General features: G+C 40.8%; 2 protein-coding genes across 3 annotated transcripts in view; one reads left to right on the top strand and one right to left on the bottom strand.

Annotated features, from left to right (window-relative positions):
* Positions 1-118: 118 nt before the first annotated feature.
* Positions 119-16,521, top strand: cep295 (centrosomal protein 295). Its single transcript, XM_065960006.1, has 28 exons — positions 119-498; positions 1,542-1,742; positions 1,895-2,019; positions 2,119-2,212; positions 2,723-2,836; positions 2,920-3,060; positions 3,367-3,550; positions 3,831-3,998; positions 4,223-4,459; positions 4,779-4,873; positions 5,846-6,058; positions 6,186-6,262; positions 6,368-7,178; positions 7,388-7,562; positions 7,762-7,953; positions 8,037-8,270; positions 8,363-8,460; positions 9,438-9,534; positions 9,969-10,172; positions 10,739-11,350; positions 12,057-12,236; positions 13,262-13,803; positions 14,045-14,215; positions 14,293-14,353; positions 14,576-14,914; positions 15,654-15,747; positions 16,205-16,304; positions 16,397-16,521. Exons 1-28 carry the CDS (start codon positions 394-396, stop codon positions 16,436-16,438), a joined length of 5,706 nt encoding a protein of 1,901 aa, XP_065816078.1. The 5' UTR covers positions 119-393; the 3' UTR covers positions 16,439-16,521.
* The window catches only part of ech1 (enoyl CoA hydratase 1, peroxisomal), a 7,276-nt gene continuing 4,029 nt past the window's right edge, over positions 16,316-19,562 (bottom strand). For both annotated transcript variants that reach the window (XM_020643507.3, XM_020643506.3), the window contains exons 8-11: positions 19,231-19,301; positions 17,996-18,067; positions 17,434-17,584; positions 16,316-17,317 (exon numbers count right to left, since the gene is read on the bottom strand). In XM_020643507.3, coding sequence (XP_020499163.1) covers positions 17,213-17,317; positions 17,434-17,584; positions 17,996-18,067; positions 19,231-19,301 — 399 coding nt within the window. In that variant the 3' untranslated portion in view covers positions 16,316-17,212. The remainder of the gene's footprint in view (positions 17,318-17,433; positions 17,585-17,995; positions 18,068-19,230; positions 19,302-19,562) is intronic.

Genomic DNA, 19,562 nt, shown 5'->3' with positions numbered 1-19,562 from the left:
TTCGTTTTTTTGAGTAGTTGGTAAAGCTGAGCGTAAGTAGGAACTGATCAGACTATGGTAGGAACCAAGAAGTTCATCTTTGTAACTACGGGCAGTTCAAACTACCGGATGTGACGTCGAAACAAAATCGTTCGGTCGTTTTTTTCGCAGGTTGGCATGGATTTGAAGAGGTAAACAGTAAACTTCTAGGGCTGATATTGGACTTTGTGTCGTTTCCCCTCCATTCTTTAGGCTTTTATTATTCAAGCAGCATTAACTTTACGATTAATATGTCTCCTAAAACGGTGTTTGATGGGAGGGAAAGCCTTTAACACGGTGTAGGTAGAAAACAATAACTATCAGAGCTGCTGCGCTTCCTGCTGTTCTCTTGTGAAATGTCCTCTCGCATGTTTGATGGAAATGAAGAGAAAAGTGGGAAAATTAAGACCGAGTCCGAACGAAGAGGCTCGGATAATACGGGAGGAACATGAGAGGAGGAGAAAACTGCGAATCCAACAGGTAATGCTCAGGTGTAACTACATAACTTCATCATGATAATATCTGTCTCTCCTTTACTGTAATCTGTTCTGCACATGTTTACATTTGAGATGAGATGAGATTCAACTTTATTGTCATTACACATATACAAGTATAGAGTAACGAAATGAGGTTTGGCATCTCACCAGAAGTGCAAATAAGCAGAAAGTGCAAGAGTCTGTGCTATGTACAGTAATTACAAAATTTACAGATGTAGACTAAAAAAAGTGAATTATTAGGTAAATCTGGATGGCTGGATTAATGGGATGCTATAAATATAAATAAATGCTATAAATATAAGTGTTTACAAATTATCCCTGCACTCATGTTCACTTCATTTGTCTGTCTACTCACCGTTATATTGAATAGTTTCTGCTGATAACATGTTTACACTCCTGCACTTTAACTTATGTCAATACTGTCCATTTTTCACATTTATATTTAATCTTTCATATTTAAGACTAGTAATGCTTAGTTAAATCCTGGTTGTATATATTCCCATTCTTAGTTTTGATATTTTTAGTGCTTATTTACTTTGTATTTAATATTATATTGTGTTTAGATTTGCTAATATTGTGTTTTTTAATCATATTGTGTGTTTGGATAACCTGCTGCTGTAACGCCACAATTTCCCAGTTTGGGATCAATAAAGTAATTCTATTCTATTCTATTCTATTCATTTGTCTCTGCTTTCTGCATCATGAAATATCAGTTCATCCGGCTTCTTGTCAAACAAAAGATTCCTTGTTCAGTAATCATCTGTACATTTGCAGGTTCAAACAATATGAATAAAACTTAACTTCAACATCTCCTATTATTTAATACACAGTAGAGATTTATTATGGTCCATGTTATGTCTAAGTTGGGGAGTTATATGCAGACGATGTAGTAGCATAAATTGATTTTCTTTCACCCTATTACAAACTGAAATGCTGTTTGCAGATTTCCATATTTTTAATCAAGTTGCTCAATCAATGTCTGTGTTCACCACATTTTATGAGATATAATTCCGTTTTGCTCTCCAGGTGAGGGAGCAGCAGCGGAACATTGCGCTGCACATCCGCCGGGAGGTTGAGCAGAGGCGGCAGCGAGAGCTGGAGAAGCTGGGAGAGGAGTTGAGGGTGGACTGGGAGCGACAACAGAGGGAGAAACTCGACACACTGCAGAAGTTATACCAAGAGAGCCTCCAACTTCTCGGGCAGGGACACAGGAGTGCTAAAGAAAATGTAAGCGTAATCATTAGTCTAAAAACATAAAGCTATATCCCGTCTTAATTTGCTGGATTTCTTGTTGTTAGATGAAGATGATAGCTTACTTGTCAACAGAGCTGTCTTGAGGACTTACGCAAATCTTAAATATTATTATTTTTTTGCACAAGGAACTGGACTTGGCAGCCTTAGCTCGAAAGGAGGAAGAAAATCATGCCAAAGCAGCGGAGCGTCATCGAGAAGCCTTAAAAGAGCTCAAATCACAGAGGCTTAAAGATCATGAGAGGCAAAACAGGTAAGCAGCATAACAAACATTTGCATGGTTGATGTTTGCATGCATGAATTTGACAACAGTTCATTGAAAATTAAGTCTATTCCTTTTTTTTTTCTGAAGGTGCATCAATACCAGAAAGAAGGCACTGCAGGCAGAAAAAGAAAGAGCAGCTAAAGTGGCCAGTCTCCCACCGCCTCCACCGAACCCCATTCAGGTAATTTGTCCCATGAGGAATATAATAACACTATATTCTGTTATAAGTTTGCATTACAAGCCATCTTGATTTGTCTACTTGCATTTAAGTTCATGGTACAGTAAGAATAAGTTTGACAGTTAAAAAAAAAACTTTACTCTGTCTCTTCATTACTGCGATTTCTTTTTCCCTTAAAAACAAGACGTATACAAAAAGATACAAGTCTAAATGTTATCTTTTTGGAGTCACACTGAAACCTTCTACTTGCTGAATGAAAAATACAAATTTGCAGATCGCTAAAATGACATGTAATGTTTGATCTAAAAAGATTCTCTCTGAGGCAGTTGTTTCAAAGCAGCAGGACAAAGACTGTTGACGGCTATTTTGATTAATGTGAGCCTACTGTTAGTGGAACGTTGCACGTGAACCAGAGCACTACGTGGATTTCACTTCTTGAAACAATCTGGTCCGTGCTCCAAGTTTAGGTTCTGGGTTGAGTCCAGCTAACTCTGTCATTTCTTGCTCGAGCAGAACATCGATGCCAAGAAGCCTCATGTTGTAAAGAAATCTGATGTGAGCGCCTTTGCTGCCACACATTACCACATGCCTGAAAGCACAGTGGACAGAGAGGAGGAGACAATGCAGGTAAGTGTTTGGGCATATCCCAAAGTTTTTTTTTTTATCACCCCTACCTTTTAGAGTGTTCTAATCTTTATGTGCATCAACAGCCTGATGCCCATGAGGGAGCTGAGCTGGAGGTGAGGAGACTGCAGGATTTACAGAGGGAGGAGCAGAGGAGGAGGGAGGAGCAGCTTGAGAAGGCTCGTCTCAGGGGGAAGCAGGCTCTGAGGAAGGAACATCTTGTGCAGGTGCAACTTACATCTTACTTGATGATACTAAAACTGTTTGCATGTATCTGATGGGATAATTTGCTCTGATGCTACTTGTAATGTCGACTTTGAGCAGGACAACAGCAGCCCATTAAGTGATTCCATTTACTGATGGTGAATGGATGTATGTTTTTCCTTTTGGTTATACAATACATGACCCCCGGAACAAGAGTAAATACAAGGATTGAAAGATTTCCCCGCACCATGTTAAATCTTCTTGTATCAATTTGCTAAGATCTTACATTTTGTTTCTTGTTCCTGATCTGTTTGATGACCTCCTTTTAGGATCGTGAGCGCTTGCTTGTTGAACTGGAGCACATGCAGCAGGCAGATCTGCTGAGGAGGAGACAGCAGGTGGCACATATGCCTCCTCAGATCTTCCAGCCTCTCTATAAAAGGCAGGAGACGAGAGAGGACTTCCAGAGGGAGATGGAGTTTGCCTTCGAGGACATGTATACTGGAGAGAGAAGTAAGCATTCAGTGGTGGAGTATTTTCTATTAATGTGTTTTATAACAAAAAGGTAAAAAATGTTGCATTGACAGTCTGTCTATCATTTAAGTGTCTTCAATCATTATATTGATCTTTATTTGTATATTTTGCATGACAAAGCAGCTGACATTCAGATAGCCCAAAGCCTGGGAGCACAGATTGTGTCACCCATTTCTGAAGCTAAACAATGGTTGTTGCCATATTGAACACCTACACAGTTTAAGTGGAGCCTTTTTAAACCTCGTCTGTCTGATTACAGGAGTAAAAGGTGACCTGGTGGTCCAGCTGGTACCCGAGCCTCTGCCTGCTCTGTCCACAGACAGCCAGGACCAAGCGCTGGACGTCACACTGGATGAAATCTCTTCACCAGAAGTAGAAAGCACACAGCAAGAAGCTGCGAGCAGCGAGTGTGGAACATCTGCACAAGGTGAAGAACAAACAACAAATATTCACAAAACCTAAACTAATGAGTTCTTACTGTTGTTACATGATTTGTTTTATTTCAACAAAATCACCAAAAAGATGCTTACTGTAAGAACTTTAGTCAAGCTTCAATAGCTACAATCAGATTTTCTTGTGTAATAATTTTATTATTTGGAAATAAATTTATACCAAACTAGCATTGCATTTAAAGACTTTCTCTACATGCAGAGGTGCCCTCCAAACGTGCCCCCAGACGGGCGTTAAAAAAACTCCTGGATCGCATCAGGGGACAGAGGAACCACTGGGCCGACCAGAACAGTTGCATCTCTGCAGCCGATTCACCCCCGGCCAACACTGATCACATCCCAGAGCGAGACACCACCATAGACACCGGCTCTCTGACCAGTGAGGAGAAGGAACACCTGCCCCCCGCAGAGCTCCCGGAGCCTGACAGCTCGCCATCAGGTACGTCGTCAAGGTCATCAACTGTTCAACAGTGAATCTGCAAGAAGTGCACAATGGATTTTTTTAATTTATTTTGCGTCAGTATCTTGACTTTGGGAGGTTGTAAAATAAAGGTGTTATAAATTCCTTTCTTGAGTTATAACTATGCAGTTAAAGTACTACGAGTAAAGGGGAGTTTTGTTTTTCTCACTCTTCTGCATCTTTTCAGATCTGTAACGATTTGGTTTTAGAGCTACACACTTAATATAGTTAAAAGTTTAAACACTTAATTGTTGTGAGATAAATACATTTTTCGTTTTCTTGTATTTAATTCCACCAGCAATGGCGACAGCAGAGCCCGCTGCAGCAGATACTCTACATCCTGATGGACTGCTCAACAGAATCCAAGAGTTTGAAGAAGCACGAAAGAAACGGGTACATTCTGATTCCAGTTGATGTAATATACTGTACAGGGTGACAGAGAAAGATAGAACATTTGCAGAGCTGTTGGTTGAAACGAGCAGAATGCAGTATGATATTAAACTTAACAACAGTAAATGTTTTCTTTACAAAGGGGAAGACATTACATTTTAATGTGGCGCTTTTCTGCATTTCATAAAGTAAAATTACAGGAAGGGAGAAGTAGAAGCAAAGTTCTGAGTTCATACTAGTAGTTATAATCTGGATTATTACAGCCCTGCTCTGATTATCAAAAAACCTAAATGTCTCTTTTTTTTTCTTGCGGGTGTTAATTTATCAAATCCGATTCTTATCTATTCACTTTACAATCTGACAAAAGTATCCAAAGCCTGGTTCTACTCCTTTAGCAGCAGGTTCATTTGTTTTTGTGATTGGCCAGAATTTATGGATCCAGGTGCTTCTCATTACTTAATTAGTGCAAAGTGTTCAAAGTGGTTTTACATTTCAACAAGAAACTTCCCAGCTCCCTCTGAACCTGCAGACACTAGATGTGCTGTTTCAGATTTGACATACTGACAATTTGCTTTGGTAAAGAATTTCAAATCAAGACCTGAATATCATGATGGTAGCTGGTGGATGTTCCAGCTTTATCCAGCTGACTCCTGGCTCCCTGCGAGTACCTGTGGAGATGGATGATCCGCTATTCTATCTATTTCACAGGAGCAAGAGGTGGAGATTTAGCGTTCATTGCTTGTTCTAGTACAGGAACTTGGTATGTTTTATTATGTTTACCCCCACTTTTCAGGCAAACCCGTAACTTGCACTATCCTTAAGACAACTGATGCCTCCCTTTTTTTCCCCCTTCACCTCACCCTGGCTTTTCAGGTGATAATAAGGCTAAGTTTTAGACAGGGTTTGTAATCAATGTTGTGGAAAAAAGCAGTTGCCGATTATTTTTAAACTACCGGTACTGTATTTTTTGTGTAGGAAGAAGAATTAGAGAGGGAGAAGCGGCAGCAGGTGGTGTTGCTCCAGGAGCTGGAGGAGCAGAAAGCCAAATTGGAGCAGATGCTTCTTGAGGCCCAGCAGGAGAGAGAACACCTGAAGACTGCTGTGACTGAAGAAATACCTGTAAACCCACCAGAAGTACTCATCCAAAGGCAGAAGTTAACCTCGGTCCCCCCTGGCCCAGCCAATGAGGTAGGCCCTTGGTTAAGTTTTAACGCTGAGATAAAATATTTAAAGTTGTTTTATAGTGTCCTTTTTTTAAAGTGTGTCAAACATGTTAAAGGTGCTTAATTGTGACTTACACTTCTCTGCTCTACAGCTTGTTCCTCCTTCAGGTGAAGATGACCACAGCAGCAGGATACGAGAGTACCAGCAGCGACTGCTTGAACAAAACAGGTTTGTTAAAGTCTGAATACAAACTTTCTTTTTTTCCCACCACTGCTTTTTCTTTTGAGTATTCTTCAACAAAACTCTTCTTCATTCCTTGGTCCAACCTTTTAGAACTCACCAGAGATCAGTGGAAGTCGCTCGCCAGCGCCTGGAGGAATACCAGCGAGCTCTAAGAATACGATACAACATGACTGCTGCATCCTCATGGTCAGCTGTTGTACCTCCAGGTGTCGTTCACCTACCTCCTCAAAGTGCTCCACCGGTACATCTTCCAACTCCTCTCCTACTGCCTACGACTCCTGCAGTTTCTGCATACACCCGTTCTAAACCACAAACCTCTGTGCAAGTTCCCACTAAAGAGTCTGACGTGTTGTCCTCTCCTCCATACCTTACTGGCTCCAGTTTGAGGGTTGGCTCCAGGTTGTTGTCAGATGAAGGGGAGTCAGTGTCAGAACATTCTAGTAACCAGAGACCCGAAGTCACCGCCTGGCTGACTGACAACATAATGGAGAAAGTAACAAGGCACCTCAGAGAGCGAGAGGGACCCTCCTCCTTCGCCTCAGAGCCACTACCTTACAAAGCACAAAAAACACACCAATCAGCCAGCATCCCACTCCAGCCAACCTCTGATACCACCACAAGCCAAAGAATCACAGAGGACGTAACTGCTCACCTTTTAGGTCGTGAAGAGGTTAAGACAGTCCTCCCCCCGCAGACTGGATCCCTCAGCTCAAGAGAAGACGACATGGAGACGCAGAGACGGGAGCTGCAGGAGGTCCAGAGACGGTTCCTGGAGCAGAGGGAGTTGTTAGCGCTGCAGGAGAGACAGCAAGAAGAAGAACGACGCAGACAAGAAGGGGCGAGGGAGCAGATGAGGCGAGAGAAGGAGACACTGCAGGCTCTGATTCAAAATGATGCAGAGGTGAGTAAATTTCTGTTGTAGTACACTTTACACATCAAAGTTTGTTCCTACACAGGTTTAATCTAAATCCAAAATTTAGTAAAAACTTAAAATGTGTAACCCCATTTTGACTGCAAGAGATGACACTCCTTAAAAGCCCCTTTTTGAACTTGCAACAAAGATAAGCAATTGGAAAAAAACAGTTTTCTTATGTATTTTCTCACCAACAGCCACCTTCAGAGGCTTCCAGTGAAGTGTCGGTTTCAGACGACATCAGCCAGACTCGTCTCAAAATACTTGCTTCTCTGCTGAGAGCTATAGAGGAGACGAATGGAGGAACTTTATCACACCTAGAAGAAGATCCTCAGGAGAGAGAACATCCCCCTTCTAACAATGAAGAGACGGGTATGTGACACGCTGTCTCCCATCTCGTTTTTTTAATTGAAATGTTTTGCGGATGGATGACTAACGATAGCTAACTGCTGTGTTTTGTTAGGTTCTGTTTCCCATTAAACTCATTCAAAGCTCTAGTAGAATATAAGACTCACCCCTAAAGTAAATCTAAATACTGTAATATGATCATTATTTATATTTTTCGTTTTAGTCTCTCTGAGTGATATTCCTGCTGGACCGTCCTCAGCATCAGTCCCTTCCCAAGGACTCCTCCTCGCTCCTCCTCGAGCCGCGAAGCCCCCAGTGACCCGCGTCCGGCTGGGCATCATGGAGATGACTGCGCAACATGAGCTCAGTGTTATTGAAGAGGTGGAGACACCAGTCAACACCAGTCTTGTAGCAGGTTGGTTAATCATGTTTTTACTGAATCTAAATCCATCAAACTATGAGGAGCAACATCAGACTGTTACTGTTTATTGTGTCCAGGCCCAGAGGAAAGCTTGAGGGTTCCTTTGGGCACAGCAGGCTGGGATCCACGGGAGGGATCAGAATCATCTCTGACATCTGACAGCAGTTTGCAGACACCGTCTATGGCCAGCAGAGGGCAGCAGACCACCGAAAGCCAAACTGGCTCTGGGGTGAGCTCGAGGACATCCAGCTATCTGGCCTGGAGAGAGAGACTGTTAGGGTCAGGGACATCTCCTGAGTCCTCAGAGTCTGGTAAGAAAAGGGCATGTGGGAATTGTAGTCATGAAAACATACTGGTGGAAAGAAAACATGTCAAAGTAGTTTGATGTATCGTTGTTTTACAGATTCAGCACGTCGGATATTTTCACCAGTTTCCTCCGACTCTGGGAGAGGAGCCGACTACTCTGGCCGTGTAATCACCAGCTTCAGATCCCCCACAGAGGTAACCAGGCCAGCTAAACATGTTAAAAACTTAGTTCAGACTCTTTCTTTACAGTACCTTCACTTGGAACAAGTCATCACTTCATGGAAAATTTCCAGAAGAGATTGATTAGAAAGTTGCAAGGGAATGGAACACTTTGGTCAAAATGCAGTAAAAATGTCTGCCTTCCCTTCCTCCTTCATGTTGCAACCTCTTCAATTCAGCTTTTTTTGTTCAACTGGGGAGCTTTGCATTGATGTACTTTCATTGCAATTGGCACATTGTTTTCTACATTTAAATTCCCTCTGAGGTTCACATATTGTGGACCAATGAGGAAGAATAGCAAAATCTGAGTGCTTGGGTCGAACTCTGCCTCAACCTTTGATTGTGCCTTTGTTTCTGTTTTTGCAAACTGAGTGATGATGTTAACATAAATCCACCTGAAGAGTGTATTTTTTAAAATACCTCTCTTGATGGTTTCTACACTTGAACTGAGCTCAGTGAATGTGTGTGTGTATGCTTGTGTCTTAAACTAATAACATTTGGATTAAGGGCTAATTTAATGAATCAAGATTAAGGTTACTAAAAGATTTATACAGCAAAATACTTGGACTAGAACATGAAGAAGTTATGATAGCATTTTTAACTCTTGGCAGGAGTCACTAGAGATCAGCTTCTTTTACCTAGGTCAAAGTTCAAAATACATAATCCAGTACTGACTAAAGACCACAAAAAATCTTTATATTTATGTGTTTGTGAGTCATTGTGTGTTTGTCTATAAGTCTGTTTGTTTCTGTTTTTGCAAACTGAGTGATGATGTTAAAATAAATCCACCTGAGGAGTGTATTTTTAAAATACCTCTCCTGAAGGTTTCTACACTTGAACTGAGCTCACCTATAAAATAATGTGTGTGTATCTACCTGACATTATTTATTGAGTGTGTGAGCTGATTGTGTGTTTTCGATTTTAACACATTTGATTTTATTTTGGTGTGTCAGTCAGCACACAGGCCCCCTGATTCTGACTGCCTCTCCTCCACCACCATCTCAACTGGGAGCTACATCACCTCCGACCCTGAGCAAAACTTAACCACTGGTAAGTGTGTCTTGTAGTCCACACTGATTCTGCTGTTTGTTCCTGATTTTTGACAAAGTAGATGATTGCCCTTTTTAAATGATAGAAACTCAGAAACGTATCCTGTGCAGCTGAACAGGTCAGAAAATCTACCTGAAGCCGAAACAACATGTATTTAACCAACAGGGACAGTTTGTGTATTTCTTACTACATAAACTATGTGCTTCAAAATGTTAAGTGTCGGGCACGCTGATGTATGCTTAAATGCTGCATGGCATTTGGCCCCCTAAGTCCTGCTAAATGTGGTTCTATTATGCAGGGTATTTCATATTGTCAACTTTAAAAGAGATGAACATACGTTCTTTCTGTATATAAAACTTAGAACATGCTCCATGTTTTGTTTCTGACTTTGTTGCTTAAACTTGCCCTCCTTTCTTCTTCTCACTACTTCATAGATAAATCCCTGCCACGCAAGCATTTTGCAGATGCAGGGCAATCACGTTTACTCCACGTCTCCTCTCCATCTGGCCAAAGCTCAGCAGCAGCTCATCCCGGTCCAGCTGTAGACTCTCTGTTCAATGACAGCAGCATCCAGCGCATTATTGACCGATACACAAAGGAACTTAACATCTCTCTCAGCACCACAGGGAAAACCACAGGTATGCTACCAATACTACAAACATTACACCAATAATACACTCAAGAAAAACCTCTGTTTCTTTAACTTAACAGTTATGTTTCAACAAAGACTGCATAAAACCTTTGGCATGATCTCTGTGACGTCACCCGCTCTGACTATAATGGAAATGCTGTCTCAAGCTCTCTTTAGGTCCACCTAGATACCGGCAAAAAGTTGGAGCTGAGGCAGAGCTCAAGCCTTCAGGCCGCTTGTCAGTCAAATCAGCCAAACCCCTTATTATGAATAACCTTTAGCCTTCATAAAATAAAAAGGTACCCTGTAGCCGATAAAGAAATTAGCTATTGATACCAAATTAGTTTTTTCAACCAGGCTTTAAACATGTTTATTTTTATTTCTTCTGTTAAAATCTCAACATGGATGCTAATAAAACTTTGGGTGTCCCTCCAAAGACATTCGAGTTGTTTCTCTGTTAAAGACAAAAGTGTCCCCTTGGCACGTCAAGATTTTGTGCTTGATAAATTGGTCCTGTATTTTTCTTTATTTTACAACATTGTCTCTGTTTCTGTTTTTTTGTGTGTGCTGCAGACGGTGAAGGTTCATTCACAGATGACCCTGGTCCTTCAGTTTCTCAGCAGTCTTTGGTTTGTGTCTCGGAGAGGAGCGGGGAGGATGAAGGCTCTTCAACTCATCAGTCTCCTCCGTCAGACACGGCATCGGAACAGAGGAGAGGCCTGGTCAGTACAGCACGATCTATAATCAATCCAATCCAAGAGCGATCATCCAGACAGGACCGGTCACTAGCAGAGGAGCAGGACTCCTTCAGACCTCTGATTGGCCACCTGGTAGACCAGTCGTCCTGTCTCGCTGCTGACCATAGAGACTCGACCATGGAGCAACTGGTTGGTCAACCATCAGCGCACTCGTCCATGATTGGTCAGCCACCGGGGCAGTCGGTGTCAGTGAGCATGGATCAGGGTGGATGGGATTCAACGCTGATGCGGATGATTGGTCGCCTCTCCCATCAGTCGAGCTCTCACTGGCTGAGTGGTGGGCAGGACTTTTATGCCGGCCAGCTGATTGGCGAGATGCCTTCAGAGCAGGCGACCACATGGCTGGATGAAGGAGGGGAGGAGACTCTGATGAGACCACTGGTTGGGGAGCTGGATGAGTCTGTTGGCCAGCACAGTGGAAGCTCAGGTAAAGGAAGGATTGTATGGTGTGACTGAAACAGCAAAGTTTTAAATTTTCCACATTTTAAGTCAGTTGTCCTTAAAAGCCATTTCCATATATGAACTCTTCTAGATAATTTTAGGACTTTCAGGTCCTGATATTTTCAGGACTTGCCTTTCAAACATGCACCTCACAGCAGGAGATGATCAATGTTGGACACACTCTCAGAAATCAAAATGCTCTTTCTTGACTGGATTAGATAACATAGAGCTTTATTAATCCCACCCCAGACAGATTTTCAGTTTGGTTTCAGGTGAGGGGTAGTGCATGCAGCAGGAAGAGTCGTCTGTAATGGTGACAGTTTCTGTATTATTATTATTATTATTATTTCAACATGTATAAAGAGACACAACAGTGGAGAAAAATAATGACAACTGAGGAGTCAAGAGTATGAAGGAGAGAAACTCTGCTGAGCATAAACTAAATATCACACAACCCACTCGCTTGCGGTACATTTTACAGATTTCCTTTCATCCATTCGATTCAGACATGTTTTCATTGGAGTGCAGTGCATGTGTGAAAGGGGCTTAAAATTGGTTACAGATGAGTTATAACTGTCTATAAACCAGCGTAGTTACACTCACTGTGTTGCCTGTTTATATTAGAAAACATCAAGGCCTCTGAGTGTTAGGATAAATGTGCTAACTTCATAAACAGATTTGATCCTTTTTAGGTGAAAGAACTCACATGGACCTTGGTGTTTCAACTGAAGCCAGCATGCCGTCGTATCCAGTTTTACCTTCTGAAGCCTCCACACACAGGGCCTCCCTCCCAAGTGTGACCCCACATTCACAGGAGCAGACCCCCCAGGACCGAGCCAGTTCAATCACCCGGAGCCAAGAGAGGTCTGAAGGTGAGATATAATGTGAAGGTGTTCAAGTATTTACTGAGGACAAGATCTTATTGTGTGGGGTCTAGTATTATTATGGTGTGAACATCTACTCTTATCTGCTTTTGCAAGATTGTAAGCGATCTTGTATATTTATTTTATGTTTTTTTTATATATGTTTCCAGTGTAAACAACCTCAGCGAAACAAACACCTAAACATAACATAATTACAACAGGGGGAACCCTCTGTCTACATCCTTTGATGTAGTCTCCTCTACCCAGCAGAGGTTATGACTTATTCTTTTTTATTATACTCAGTCCATTTTTCACAGTCTTGATCATGTGTACATGTGATCATACCTTAATCATGGAATATTTTTCCTCTACTATGCACCTGAACAAAATCTTAAGACTGGGTGAAAATTACAAGTATTATAATATTATTAAGGTCTTAAACTTTTGATCAACTGATGAACAGCCTGTTTGAGTTTAAATGCAGTTTTCAACAAATGGCCTATTTTGTTGTTTGTCTCCTGCTTCTTCCTTTTTTACATTTTGAAAGCTCTACTTGCCTAACCAGGTTACGATCCACCACCGCAAAATGTGAATACTTGTGATTTTTCCCCGGTCTTAAGATTTTGTTCAGGTGTGTGTATCTAACCATTGTGCTGTGTGTTGGGCGGCCTCTATACTAGAAAGCTTCAGGCTTTTGAATAGGTAGATGTCCTTCTTTTGAATGATGTCACTAGGAGTCTGGCACACATGCACAATCCGGGGGTCCCTGGGAATCTTGTTACTGAAATTTTCATCATGAATTTGAATGACCTTGTCCCTGAATGTTTAAATTCTCTTACAAGTGTGTGAGTGATTGGTATTTATTTCCCCACATATTCTCTAACGTTGCTGCTGTCTATTGTCTCCTACATTGTTCTGGCAGGCCGTCAACCAACGATCTCGAGGAGCGTACATTATATTTATTATCTTCCTTGAATTACTTCCTTTGTAAGAAAATTAACAGTGTTTTATGTCCCTGTGTTCCACCCATTTAGTGTTTCCAGACTCTGACTCGTTCCACCCGTTACTGGCCGAGGTCACCCACAATGAAACATCAGACCCCTCCATGATGTTTCACCAGCCTGATCATGATGCGCCAAACTCACCTGAAGGGCAGCCCACAAGGGAAGATCCAAGTTTTTCCACACCTTCTGAAGAGTTTGAAACCCACGATGATCCCTCTGTTGAGTCTGAAGAGTCACCCGAGCGTCTCAGAGCAGAGGAGCCATCCAGCTGCACGACGGCTTCCCCAGAAGTACATGAATCCTTCTCCCAGCTGATGACTTCCCAGCTCTATTCCCATGAATCTGTCCTTACAGTGTCTCCCAGCAAGAGGACAGATGTGGAGTTAACAGCTCTGAATCTGTCACATTTAAATATGTGTGATGATTCAACTGCAGTGGGTTTGCCACAGCCGAAGGAAGCCGACGCTGACACAAACTGCATTTCTAAAAAGAACAAATCTTCAGTCCAAGAATTAGAGTCTGCGCAGAGTTCAAACCTGAGGAATGTGGCTTCTTTCTCAAATATGATAATGGTATGATTTTTCTGTTCCCATTGGTAAACACACATCGTTATTCTGACCTTAATTTACAATTGTGGTGCCTTTAGAGGGCAGTGAGTGCAAACACAGAGCACTACATAGTTCTCTCATGACACAACTGCAGGTTTTTGTCAATATTTTGGGAAATCACTTTTTTTGCTTCTAAAAGTTTTTGTCTTTTTATAATAAAATGAGTGTAACATATTTGGCTGATCCATCTCTCTGTGTCTATTAGGAAGCTGCCTGTGAGAAGGGGATCCTGGAGCAGTCTGAGATAACCCTGGTGAGTCTGACAGACACAACACTGCAGGACCAAGAGACTACTCTCACTGATGAAGAGGACATTTGGGAAGACAGAAATCCTGATGGGTGGAAGGAGGAAGGACGGAGAGAACAGAAGACAGAGGTAGTTATCAAATCCACCGACAGATTTTCTTTGTTTCCATTTTCAGTGATTCTGAACACAATCTTTGTCTTCTTCAGGTGTCGGAATCAATGTTGTTACTGCATGAGACTCAAGAGGACAAAAACCATAAGCATCCAGGTAAAATCTCAACTGTTACAGATCGATTAGATTTGACTGAAATAAAAGTCATCAAGGGTTCTGCATGCATGAGATTGCTGAAATATATATGGAAACCTGCTTCTGGTTTAAATGGGGATTGTATCATGCACAGACGCCCACCAATACCTAATAAGCATCTCAAAAAGGTATAACACAATTAACTCATTACAAGCTTTTCCGCTCTTTCTTTCCTTCATTCAGAGGAGCTCCTTGAGTTTCAGTGGGGTGTTGTTGGTGGAAGCCTGCAGGACGTTAGTCAGCAGAAGCGCAGAGCTCTGATCCAGAGATCATCCCGCAGAGTTGACGAAATAAAAGCCAAAGCTGCTCTTGCAAAGATTCAGCCTAAGATCCAAGTGCCATCTAAAGCCAGAGAGCCGTCAAGAGCAAAGGAATGTCATCCAGTCTCCCGTAAGGCGAAGACCAACTCAGAGAGTCAACATAAAGCTAACACTAATTTAAATGAAGGACCGGCTGAGCTGCACAGAACCACTGAGACATCTGGCTTTAAACATCAGAAAAAGGCCCAGTGCCCCCTTCCAGGTATGTATAAGCCTGTCAGGATTAACATTTTAAGAGCGCAGAAATTGCTCAGATGACATGTTATTGGTTCTTTGAGTCATGAGTAGCAGAAAAACAAACTCTTTGTTCACACGGTTGAGCCTTTATTGGGTTCTTTGAAACATGCGTTTGCAAAGAAATTAAACTGAAGTGCTCAGTCGCGATGCATTAGTGGCAACAATAAGACTTTCTAAATCATAACATCTTAGAATAAGAGAGCTGGTTAAATGGAGTCCATTAAATGTTAGGGGAATGATTTTTTTTTTTTTTTTTTTTTAAATAAAATTCCAATTGAATGAACGCTTAAATTAATTAAAGGTCAGAGAAATACTTACCTGTAGTATGACCTGACCTGCAAGGTGTATGTAACAAAATTAGGTAGTTTTCTGCCAGTGATGTATTTCAGTTAACTTATACTTTAACAATCAGACAAATAAGAAACCCATGGTGTGATAGCCATTGTACAATAACTATATTTCATTGGAACAAAAATAGATTATTCCAGTATTTGTACAAACTTTCTGTTCATAATTACCTCCTGTCACTCAAAGGAAAGTCAGAAATGCATTTTATAAACGCTTTCTATATAAGAAGTGCATAATTCAGAGGCTTTTCTGATTACCTGAATGTTTATTGGCAACCTTTTTTGCCAGGGGTATAAACCTTGCATTTGATACATCCTGTGAATTGCAGCTAATTTGTCATTTCTCCGTTCTTTCAGTGAGGGATGCCAGGCTGAGAGAGGTGGAGGTGAAGCTCCTCACACCAGAGCAGAGAAAACAAGATGTTTCTGAGATGCACCAGAGAACTCAGAGGTACTGCTTCGATGTCTTTGGCTAAAACCTGTTCATTGGTTTCACTGTGTGGTTGTAGAACAGAAAAGTAACCTTTTCTTAATAATGTCCCTGTGAAGTATTTCAGCTTTCCTTAAAATTTGAAGAAACATCTTTAAATTGTTAAACGTCAAAACTAATGAGAGGAGTTTTTAGCCGGTTATGAAAAAGATTTGAAATTATTTTCTGATGCCTCTTTAACACCTACAAATGCCAAGATTCATTATTTCTTCATTTTTCATGTCTGTAACATCCGCACTGGATCGGTGTGTGATGTTTAACAATGAGTCATACATTTGTATTTACCGGACAACTTCATCAAAGTGATTATTGGTCAAGCTTTGTCCACACGGGCTGCTAAAATGTACAAACAGTTATTTAATAATAAAAAGATGTGGCAGATAGTAAATTATTGATATGGGGTATCATGTTTCTGCAGACTGTACGAGCAGCTGGATGAGGTGAAGCATCAGAAAGCGATCAGGAGCAAACAGGAAGCTTATGCAAAAAACAGACTGAAGGCCAAAGAGTTCCACAAGGTACAACAGTGTTATGATTATCAACTTTTTTATTTTAAATATATCTTAATGTTTTGAGTTTTTAAAGATTTTTTTTTCTCATCTCTTCACAGAAAACTTTACAGAAACTTCGTGCCAAGCAGACGCTGCAGTGATCGACTTTGAATGTGTTTTTCTACTTTTTTAGATTTAAGTTATTTTGTGAATTTTATCAATAAAGGTTTTTAATTTATTTGTATATACCCCTCAGTGTTGCTGACTGAATGAAAACACATCTATAGCAAGCTACCATTGGTAACGGACGTCACAGCTTCCAGATGAGTTATTTTAACAAGATGAAACATTCATGAAGTCATTTACAGACAGAAAACACTGAAAGTTTTTACAATATGATTAGTTGCAGAAAATCCATAAATTCTTCCACACTGACAGATAATTGTATTTAACCTCGGATTTCTCTTCAGTTCAAAATGCACAGTCATCCTTCACAAAGATTTCTGCAGCCACTGTGAATGGACTGTTAGCCGAGTATGGGATGTTTGGCGCAGTTCATAAGAGGTCACAGTTAGGGTTACCTCTGGGAAGATATTACCCTGAACTTTGTTATGATTTATTTCATACAATGATGATTAAATTAATCTTTAGTTTTTAATATCTTATCAAAATTCTTTCAACCCAAAAATAATAAATATTTGGAAAGAAATCCGAAGAACGGTCACCTGCCACAGACACAAGCGTCAAGCCTCTATCTCAAAGTCTCGATACATTTTAATCAAATACCTACTGATTACTGGATTTTTTTAGTTTTGGTGTTACAAAAAATACAAAGCAAAAGATTCACATATTCTCTCCTTCCCCCCCAAAAAAAGGCAACAGGGAAAAAATAAAATGGCAGCTTTGTGTTGATCTGAACTTTGCCTCTGTGACATTTAGAGTTTGGAGAACTCTATCGTCTTGGGGCTTTTCTTCTCCATGGAGGCCTGAGCTGACTTCATCACATCTTGAGTCTGAAGCATGCTCATGTTCCACGAAGCCTAGAAACAAATCAACAAGTTAGGATTTGGACTAAGAGAACAGAAAAGGCGCAGTTTTGCAGCATGACTGTAGCAGGATGATGTGGACAAACATCTTTGTAAGATGATGATCTTACCATGTAGTCCAGTCCCTCTGCTACACTGTGGTCTCTGGAGTAGATGAGGTTGATTTTGGTTCCCTGCACAGCTACAGGGCTGCGACCAGCGATCTCCCCGGCCATCTCCAGAGCTCCAGCCATCATCGTCTCCTTATCTGCAAACACTCGGCTGGAAGAGGTAACAAAATGTAAGTAACTACTCTAAAATAAGTGATTTGGAATTTAGCATTTTGAAGAGAAGTGCTGCTACTGCTGCATAACCAGTTCAATAAGGTTGTCACACTGGTGATCACTACATAAGCAAGCCTTTAACCTTGAACTTAAAAAAAAAAAAAAACTTGCTCAGTTTGATCCTCTTAGAGACACAAGACACAAAGATGAGCTTGCAAGTGGCATCGCACTTAGTGTAGCTGGTTCCTTCAGTTTAGTTATAAAAGTGGCTGCAGATTATCTCCTTTTCACTCATTTTATTTCACATCTTTAGAAGCAACACTGACTAAATTAACATAAAAAAAAAACTGTCTTTCATCAGCATTAGGCTTTAGTTACATTAAACATGAGTGTGTGATTTTGTAGATACCTGACCAGTCCACTGCTCTTGGCTTCATCAGCGTACATCCTCCTGGCAGTCAGAGCGAGCTCGTTCACTAAGCTGGAGAAGGTAAGATAAAGGTAACCTGTAAGTTCTGGTAGGACTTCATCTAGACTTGTTACCTCAGTGCAGCATTGGATGGTTCAGGACTCTTACAGGTCAAACATTCACATTTAGAAGATATATCACCATAATATTGTGTTTAACATTGTTCCCTTTCCAAATAAATAAATCATATTTAGTTAAAAATACATTTCCTGGAATCTGAACTTCCAAAACACAAATCATAGAAATCAATGAATATAAGTCTCTATTCAAAGACTTTAGGTGGGGTACAGATGGCCCAGTGGTTAGGTCACACCCCATGTATGGAGGCTAAAATACTCCAAGTGGGTGGCCCGGGATCAAGTCCGACCTGTGGCTCCTTCCCCGCATGTCTTCCTCCCCACTCTCCCAAATTTTCCTGCTCTATCCCCTGTCCTATCAAGTAAAGGCAAACAGCTGAAAAAAGAACTCTTTAAAAAAGCTTCAGCTTAACACATACCATGACATGTTTCACTACATATAACAATTATCTTTAACTAGGGTTGTCAAGATACCAGAATTATAACCTTTGATACAATACTAGAAAAAAATCACCTGTTTCTGTAACACAGGAAAGAAAATAGGAAGTCCTCGGTAACAAGTAATTTCTTGTCTTTAATGACTAAAAACTGCAAGCAACTCTAAATACTACTGTCATACTGTCTGAATTGCACCAATACATGGGCAACATGTTGGTATCAAAGACGTTTTTGTCTTTTACAAACAGACAGAGCAGAGGGGGTGATGCTGTCTTGATTACACAAACACATCATGTTGTTGATTCAATTATGACAATGTGACCTCCTCTGATCTCTGTCTGCTCGTAAAAGATACAAACTTGTGTGTCTGTGTGAGACACTGAAAGGAATTGAGACATGTCAGTATCCGAGTATTTGCAGACCCATTCATTTGAACGGACCACTGCTGATCTCTAGTTAAAACAGGACTGAAGATATGAAGTTGTTTTTCTTTAAGCTTCTGTTCTTTTGGAAACAATCGATCATTAAAATAATGTGGATTTTATTGTTTTACACCACATGGTATTGTGAAGTATTGAACACTTTGACAGCCTTTGCTTTAACAGAAAGCAGTGAAACCAAACCCTGACACATTTTGGGGTATTTAAATGTTGTGTTTACCTGCGGCTGCCGATGAGTTTAGGAAGCCTCTGAAGAGTTCCAACGTCTGCTGCAAGTCCAATATCAACTTCCTGTAATGACGACCAGAAATACAGATGATTGGCTGTGGTAACATCCTCTCAGTATAAATCAGACTCCATCAGAACATCACCTGCATCCCTAAATACAGCAGCGATGATATGGATACAATAACTGTATTGTGCTCTCCTATAAAAGATTGCTTGCATTAGACATTTTTCTATTACTAAACAGAAATGTGAAAACAAAACGTTATGGCTGCAGTTTTTTTTTTTTGACATGGTCTAACTTTTCTTTTACCGCCCCCTTTATTT

Source organism: Labrus bergylta, chromosome 11, assembly GCF_963930695.1.
Source record: "Labrus bergylta chromosome 11, fLabBer1.1, whole genome shotgun sequence".
In the NCBI taxonomy this organism is placed as follows: domain Eukaryota; kingdom Metazoa; phylum Chordata; class Actinopteri; order Labriformes; family Labridae; genus Labrus; species Labrus bergylta.
The sequence above is the reverse complement of the archived record's forward strand: the minus strand, read 5'-3'. Positions and strand labels throughout refer to the sequence as shown.

Bases quoted from the DNA above. Each gene is read 5' to 3' on its own strand.
- cep295 (XM_065960006.1), top strand. From the start codon at position 394: ATGGAAATGAAGAGAAAAGTGGGAAAATTAAGACCGAGTCCGAACGAA. The intron at 7,954-8,036 runs GTTGGTTAATCA...TATTGTGTCCAG, and splicing joins CAACACCAGTCTTGTAGCAG to GCCCAGAGGAAAGCTTGAGG. The intron at 15,748-16,204 runs GTACTGCTTCGA...ATGTTTCTGCAG, and splicing joins ATGCACCAGAGAACTCAGAG to ACTGTACGAGCAGCTGGATG.